The sequence below is a fragment of the Triticum dicoccoides genome, chromosome 2A (assembly GCF_002162155.2).
Source record: "Triticum dicoccoides isolate Atlit2015 ecotype Zavitan chromosome 2A, WEW_v2.0, whole genome shotgun sequence".
NCBI classification, from domain to species: domain Eukaryota; kingdom Viridiplantae; phylum Streptophyta; class Magnoliopsida; order Poales; family Poaceae; genus Triticum; species Triticum dicoccoides.
This window is the reverse complement of record NC_041382.1, coordinates 672,755,946-672,763,774: the sequence shown is the minus strand read 5'-3', so window position 1 is coordinate 672,763,774 and position 7,829 is coordinate 672,755,946. Positions and strand designations below refer to the sequence as shown.

The following is a 7,829-nucleotide window of genomic DNA, read 5'->3' as shown; positions in this document are numbered from 1 at the left end:
GAACTCCCCTGCTCGCCAGGCCGCCCCGAAGCCGCCCGCCGCCCCCGCCGACGCCGTCATCGTCGCCCACACCGATTCCGGCCAGCGACCTCGACCCCTCCCCGCACTGTGAGCCCCTGCCTCCTCCCCTTTTCCTTCTCATTGCCGTCCCCGCAAGTCATCCGTAAGCGCGCGCCACCGCCAACCATCATCGCCGTCGCCGTATAATGCTCATGTATGTATATGCTCACTATATGTATGTATGTATGTATGTATGTATGTATGTATGTATGTATGTATGTATGTATGTATGTATGTTCACTGTATAATGCTCTGTATATGCTGTATATATAATGCTCGTTTTTGCATTTTTTTGTTACCAAGAAAAAGGTCTATTTTTTGTTGATATGTATGTTCATATGCTCATTAATATTTAAAAAAATGTTCATATGCTCATTTAAGAAAATGTTCATATGTAACATTTAAGAAAAAAAGTAAATGTATGTATGTTCATATGCAAAGAATTATTTTTGGATGAAATGAGATGAGATGAGATGTGTTTTGTGTTTGAGAAGAAAAGAGGAAGAAGGAAGAAGGAAGAAGAAGTAAAAGAGTGTCGAGGGGGGGGGGGTCGATATACTCCCTCCCCGATAACAATTTTTTCCATGTATATATGCAAAAGTTACATTTTTAGAAAAGTTTTATATATCTAGCTAGAAAGAAGGAAGAAGAAGAAAAAGAAGGAGAGGAAAAAGGAAAATAAGAAGAGGAAGAAAGGAGAAGAAGAGGAGAGGAAGAAGGGGAAAAATAAATAAGAAAAAGAAAAAAAAAGAAGAGGAGAAGAAGAAAGGAATAGAGGAGAAGAAGAGAAAATAGAATATTCTATTTTCTCTTCTTCTCCTCTATTCCTTTCTTCTTCTCCTCTTTTTTTTCTTCTTTTTTTTCTTCGATCTTCTCCTCTAGATATTCCTTTCTTCTTCTCCTCTTTTTATTTCAGGGTCGTCTAGGGGTCGAGGGTTCCAGGGTCGTCGAGGGTTCGAGGGGTCGAGGATCGCCGAGGGGTCGAGAGAGGTTTCCTAGTGCCAAAGTATTGAAGAAATCCATGGCTTCATCATTAGCCGGAAGTAACCAGGGCATGACGAAGTCCTCCAAAGTTATTTTCGAACATGAGAGGAAGAAGAGGATAAAAAAAGAAGAGGAAGAAGAAAAAAAAGAGTAGAAGAAAGAATAGAGGAGTTCTACTCCTCTATTCTTTCTTCTCCTCTTTTTTTTCTTCTTCTTCCTCTTTTTTTTATCGGGAACGAGGGTCGTCGAGGGACATAGATGTAGTGTCGTCGTTGTCGATATATACCCCCTCCCGATAGCTTCAACACGTGGGGGGGGGTCGATATTACCCCCTCCTTGAAGCGTTCTCAAGGCCACCCCAAACCCTTGAAGCATTATCGAGGCCACCCCAAACCCTAGAGAAGCAGCGTCGAGGCCACTAATTAATATATATGATTCCTTACTATGATTAGGTAGCTAGTTCTACGTTTGCCACTAATATATCCATCTGTCATGTTTGATGTTGAAAATATTTGTAGAAACTATGGACACCGCCTGAAACAAAGCAAAAGAAGCGTTGTTGAGGGACATAACCGCAGAAGGAAGTGATGCCGTCTCATTGTTTCTCAACGACACCGATGGTCTGGAAGGAGAGGGTGAAGAAGCTGGCTACGGTGACCTAATGCCGGTGCAAGAAGAAGAACATGAGGACGGCTCCGGTGACCCAATGCCGGTGCAAGAAGGAGACCGTGATGACGGCTCCGGTGACCGAACCGAGTCCGGCCAGGTATATATATTAGTTAAGCCTGTGTTGACTAGCGGATTGATGCATTCATTGTTTTGGTATGTACACATATTAATTAAGTCTTTGTTCTTTTTTCTAGCCCTCCGGATCGAGCACAACTTCGGTAAAGAGACGAGGCCCGAAGAAAAAGTTGAGCTCGGATGAAAGGTTTGAGATCATAGCAATCGCGCCCGATGGCCAACCGATTGAACCCCTCCGAACAAAGAACGCATTTGTTGCTCAGTGCGGGGTTCTGGTTAGGGACAAGATCCCGATAAGCATCTAGCAATGGTTTAAGCCGGGTACAGAAGACCCTGAGGTGTCTTATGTCAATGATATGCAAAAAAATGATCTTTGGACTGAGTTGAAGTCAAATTTCACCCTACCGCCAGAGGATAATCCACAGAACCCAGTTAAAGAGCAATTAATCAAGTCTTTTGCTCTTAAGAGGATGGCAGAACTATTCAGGAGGTGGAAGAAAGAGCTGAATAAGTTTGTCGAAAATAATGAGACACCAGAATTCAAGGGCAGATATGAGAAGATCAGAGATCACTGGCCCGCATTTGTGGCCCACAAGACATCAGAAAAGAGTAAGAAGATGTCGGCGACAAACAAGCAAAATGCTGCGAAGAAGAAGCTTCACTATCGCACGGGGTCAGGTGGCTACCTCGTAGCCCGGCCTAAGTGGGCCAAGACTGAGAATGATCTGGTTGATAAAGGGATCGAACTAGAGACAATTAACTGGCCAGACCGTTGCCGGACTTGGTTCTTCGAGGCTGGCAGAACCTTGGACCCTGCAACAGGGAAGTGCATTTGGATGAACGATCAAATGGACATACCACTCAGGAAGCTTAAGTAGTATATCGAAGCAGCGCAGGAAGGGACATTCTTTCCAGACAAAGAGAACGACGAGCTCACAATGGCCCTCGGGAATCCTGAGCACCCTGGATGGACACGAGGCACGCCAGGCTCCATTCCATGGAAAGTTGGGTTTCCGGACGCAGGCGGTTAAAAATCCCATGAGAGGAGGAAAAAAGTGCAGCAGACCCAAATGCAGGCGCTGGAAGAAAGGGTAGACGCGATAGAGGAACGAGAAGCAAATCGCAACAAACGTACTGCCGAAGCTTCCCCCGAAGCTACCCCGCCATCTCAGCGCAGAAGCAGCGTGGCTTCCACCGAGCTGCTTCAGCCGGAGCATGCCTTGACGGCTCCTGCCAGCTATCCCGTGGATGCTATCACGGATTCTCAAAATTGCCACCTTATGACGCAATGGATGAATTTGAAGGTCAAGGCGGCTGTTGGCTCTGTTTATCCTACTGAACCTGGCGCAACTTTTCACTGCCGGCCGATTCCAGAAGGATATGCTAGGGTGATGGTGGATGAAATAACGGAGGGATTTGAGGACCTCTAGCTTGACCACCCTACCGGTGAAGGGGAGACTCGGCTGGCGTCTGCTCTGAAGACTCCATGCCTATGGCGGAAGGAGCTCATCAACCTTCCGAACTGGACGCCTCCGCCTCCTCCTCCTCCTCCGGCGAGTCAGGGCACTCCGCCTCCTCCACCACCTCCTCCTGAGTGATGATCAGGGCCCTCGGCCGGCTCCTTCTCCGGCGCGTGGCGGCACTCCTCCTCCTTCTCCGCCTGCGCCGGCGCGCCCGAGCAGCCAGCCTCCTCCTTCTCCGCCTCGTCAGCAAAGGCGGAAGAGACCCGCCGCCGCTCCGGAAGCTGCTCCGACGCGTCGTAGTCCTTCTCCTCCGCCTCGTAAGCAAGTAAAGAAGACAACCGCTCCGTCTGCTCGGCCGGTGTCTAGCAGTACAACCAGAGGTGGGAGGACATACAGATTCGGTCCTTCTCTGAAGAGTCCACAGAAGTTACCATACGAGAGGACCCCGAAGGAGAACGCGAAGATTGCGCGAACCGAAGTGGATGACTGGTTTAAAGGGTTGAAAGCAAAGAGACATCCACCTTCGGAGGAGAAGGTAGATCCGGTGAAAGTGAACGCACTCTGGCTGCCCTGGCAAAACCACCCAAGTCTCCGCCGAAAGGCAACTATGAGCGCATTATTGCAAAGACATGGGCCGAAGCGGAGCGGTCGGGAAGTACAGTCAGTGATCAAAGGCTGAAAGAACGACGAGCAGCTGGGAAACAAATTTCCCAGCTCAGCGAACAAGCGAAGCAATCCTGCCCCCCGCTCAAGGTGCCTAGCAACATCATCGATCCGAGGATGGTGCCCGGTTATTGCAATGTTGATGATTACCTGCCCGACGATGTATATTATGATCCCATGGAGGTGCAGATACACAGATACGAGTACGGGAAGCCTCTCGTCAAAGATGAAAAATCTTTAACAACAATGATGCGAAGATTACATGATTGGTACTTGAAAATCTGCAGAGAGTCTGAGGGGAGGAGTACTTTGTATGTGAGAGTTAAACCGGAGCATGACCTCATTGGAATTGAACTGTTGCCTATTCCATTTGAGGAGTTCTATCAGTTTTTCAATCAATTGGCCCTCGATAAAACAACGGTCACCTGCTACTGTCTGTAAGTACTACTACTTCTGTCATTAAGTCTCTCTATATAGCTCATCTCTTTCATTGCATATATTTATAATTATCCTCACTATATTATGAAGATTGAAGATCGCCGAATTGAAGAAAAGACAAATCGGTGATATTGGGTTCGTTAACACATATCTCATAGATGCAACTGAGGTTGAACATCGTCCTGAAGATACCGAGGCCAACTTGCTACGATCATTCAAAAAAATGAAAACAAAGATATAATACTCTTTCCTTACAACTTCAAGTGAGTGTTACTGTCTTGTGCATATTCGGTTTCCCTTATATATTAGTCCAAGTTATAGTAATGTAATTGATGAGTTATGCATGCGTGCGCAGGTACCACTATATTCTCCTAGAGATTAGGCTTGAGCGGGGAGTAGTAATTGTCTTGGACTCTAAACGAAAAGATCCCCAGGAGTATGCGGACATGACTGAAATCCTCAAGAAGTAAGTTAAATCGATCATTATCCACCATATCAGCAACTTTGTTCATTTCCGGATATCAAGTAATTGTTTTCTTTGTCCGGCAGGGTTTGGAGAAAATTCACCAGAAAAGTTCCGGGACTGCCGAAGGAGCTGGAATTTAGACACCCGAAAGTAAGTACTATAGTAGCATGTTCCGCGCATCTCCTAGCTAGTGATTCAAGCGCTAGTTTCATCAATACCATTTAGCATTCTTGCTTATCAGTTTGATTGACCTCTATTTCTTGTAAAGTGGTTGTGGCAGGAACAAGGGAATGATTTCTGTGGATACTACGTCTGCGAGTCCATCCGTCACACGACCTGTGAGCGGGGCGGGTACTCTGACGAACAATATGAAGTATATAAATAACAACATTCACAATTTTATTTTATTACCATCATCTGTGTTGAGTTTCATTCATTCATATATATATGTATTGACCCCATTCTTCAAATTAGATGTTTCGGAAGCGGGATGAACTCCTAGCACCAGCTCGCATGCGAGCAATTCAAAAGGAATTGGCGGCATTCTTTCTTGACCACGTAATCGCTGAAGACGGAGAATACTATGTGAATCATGAGTCCGTATGATTATATTTGTAAGAGATAATTATTGTATATATGTAGCCGGTAGTGTCGGATAGATATACAAGAACTTGTTGTTCGACCAATCTCTCGGAGAAGGAGAGGTGGTCGATATCACTTCTCTCTGTATGCATATATGTTCATGACGATCTTCTGTTTCCTTCGTTTGCTTACTAGCTAGCTAGCGTGTCTAGTCCTCTCTATACGTATGTATAGTACGTAGCGTCGACCAAGCACGGACATAAGAGAGGACACTTCTCTCTATTAATTATAGCTACCTAATACAATATATGAAACACCTAAATTAACCCCCCAAAACCCCCCAACCCCCCCCCCCTTTAAAAAAAACAAAAACCCCAGCCACAGAAATGCTGACGCGTGGATGCCTATTGGTCCCGATTGGTGCCACCAACCGGGACCAAAAGGTCTCCTGCCTGGGCTCCGCGCACAGGCCACGTGGAGGCCCATCTGTCCCGGTTCTGGATTGAACCGGGACTACAGGGACAGGGTATTAGTACCGACCCTTTAGTCCCGGTTCCAGAACCGGGACAAAAGGCCCTTACGAACCGGGACTACAGGCCCTTTTTCTACCAGTGCCTCCTAAAAAAACAACAGGTTTAGTTCAGGTTAGAATATGGCTGGTCCCTTGGAAGCCTTCAAACAAGTTGGTACTTGCCTCTTATGATTGCTCTGGTTTGATTTTTGTGCAAAGACGTACTCCCGTCCGTGACCGAGAGATGCAAGTTTCAAATTAAGCCAGCTTCAAGCATAACATCAATCACCGAGCAGGAACAAACGTCAACATGCATCCAGTAATGGAGCAATCTTGTCACTAGCGCCATTCCAAATTGTTTAACTAGTAATGTAATGTACCTATATTCTGCATATAACGCCCATATTATTCAGCAAACCGATCCAGGTCAGACTCCCAATTGCCGTCGATCACATGCAAGTTCACGAGCAAGAGAATGCATGCAAGCACGCTAATAATTCATTCCGATATTTCCCCTATAAATACCAGACTCAAGCACCACCCTCGGGGCATCACAAGCACTTAGCAACCTAGAGCTCCAGATCAGCTGATCAATAATCACTTTGTCTGTGCTTCTGCGGTGTAGTGATCAGATCACTCGCAGCAATGGCAGGCAAGGCATCCATCGCGCTGTTCCTCGCCGTGAACCTGGTCGTGTTCTCCGTGGCCAGCGCGTGCGGTGGAAACTGCCCGACCCCATCGACGCCCACACCGACCCCGGCCGCGTTCGGTAGGTGCCCACGCGACGCGGTGAAGATAGGCCTGTGCGTCAACGCGCTGAACCTGGTCAAGGCCGAGCTGGGCGCGCCGCCTACGCTGCCCTGCTGCCCGCTGGTGAAGGGGCTCGTCGACCTGGAGGCGGCCCTGTGCCTCTGCACGGTGCTTAAGGCCAACGTCCTCAACATCGTCAAGCTCAACCTTCCCATCGACCTCAGCGTCATCCTCAACGACTGCGGCAAGAAAGTGCCCACCGGATTCCAGTGCTAAGCGATCTCGGTCGACGGACGTGTGCCATGCTGCCCATGCATGCACGCATGCATTCCTTGCGTGGTCGCACGGTTGCATGAGTCCATGGTCGCACGGGCGTTATTCTGCTTGATCAATCCTTTTATTGCAGGTGTGTTTGTTTGTTTGGTTGCTATTCTACTTGACGTGCTAGCCACAAGTCTGCATGGATGTGCATGCATCCTACGGAGAGTACGTCTGTAGCCGGTTTAATCCTTTTTATCTTTCTTATTATAATCACTTTCTTTATTGGCGAGTTCTTTCATGGCGTGTGGCTTGTATCCGTTTTGTACAGTCAACATAATGAATAAAGTTTATTCTTACTTCGGGCTTCCGGTGCTGTGCTGCCATCTGTTTGTTTTTTTTTCTTTTTGAGAAATTGCCATATGTTTTGTGATTTTCCTAGCAGGCTTTCAATGGTGAAGGAAGGTTTCGAGCGAACGTATAGGACCCGATAAGGAGTGAGCATCAGATTTCTACCGACTTAAAACCGAACGAATCGTTCCCCATGGCAGGGGGAGAGACCGAACATTTCGTTCAGCCTGGGAGGCCTCCCAGCGCGAACACTTTCAGAACGCTAATGAAGAACACAACAAAAAACATAAACAAAGACGCCAGCATTGGCCTGTTGCACAAGCTAAACCATTTTGGATACTAAAGCACGAAAAAATGCAGAAAAACCAGCTAAAACTGAGAAAAGCTTTGCAAATAAAAATGCCACAAAAATCTAGAAATTCATAGAAAAAAAGCTGATGAAAAAAATATAAACATTGCCATTGTCCAACAAAAAACAAACATGCCGTACTAGAAAAAATAATTTTGCCATTGTTTAAATGAAATTTTGAGGTTGGACCAGAAACAAATTGTCGTGCTC

General features: G+C 46.7%; 1 protein-coding gene across 1 annotated transcript; it reads left to right on the top strand.

Annotated features, from left to right (window-relative positions):
• Window positions 1–6,468: 6,468 nt before the first annotated feature.
• Window positions 6,469–7,289, top strand: LOC119356126 (14 kDa proline-rich protein DC2.15-like). Its single transcript, XM_037623038.1, has one exon. The coding sequence runs from the start codon at window positions 6,557–6,559 to the stop codon at window positions 6,935–6,937; it is 381 nt and encodes a 126-aa protein (XP_037478935.1). The 5' UTR covers window positions 6,469–6,556; the 3' UTR covers window positions 6,938–7,289.
• Window positions 7,290–7,829: the final 540 nt, after the last annotated feature.

Excerpts from the sequence above, each read along its gene's own strand:
- LOC119356126 (XM_037623038.1), top strand. The coding sequence starts at position 6,557 with ATGGCAGGCAAGGCATCCATCGCGCTGTTCCTCGCCGTGAACCTGGTC.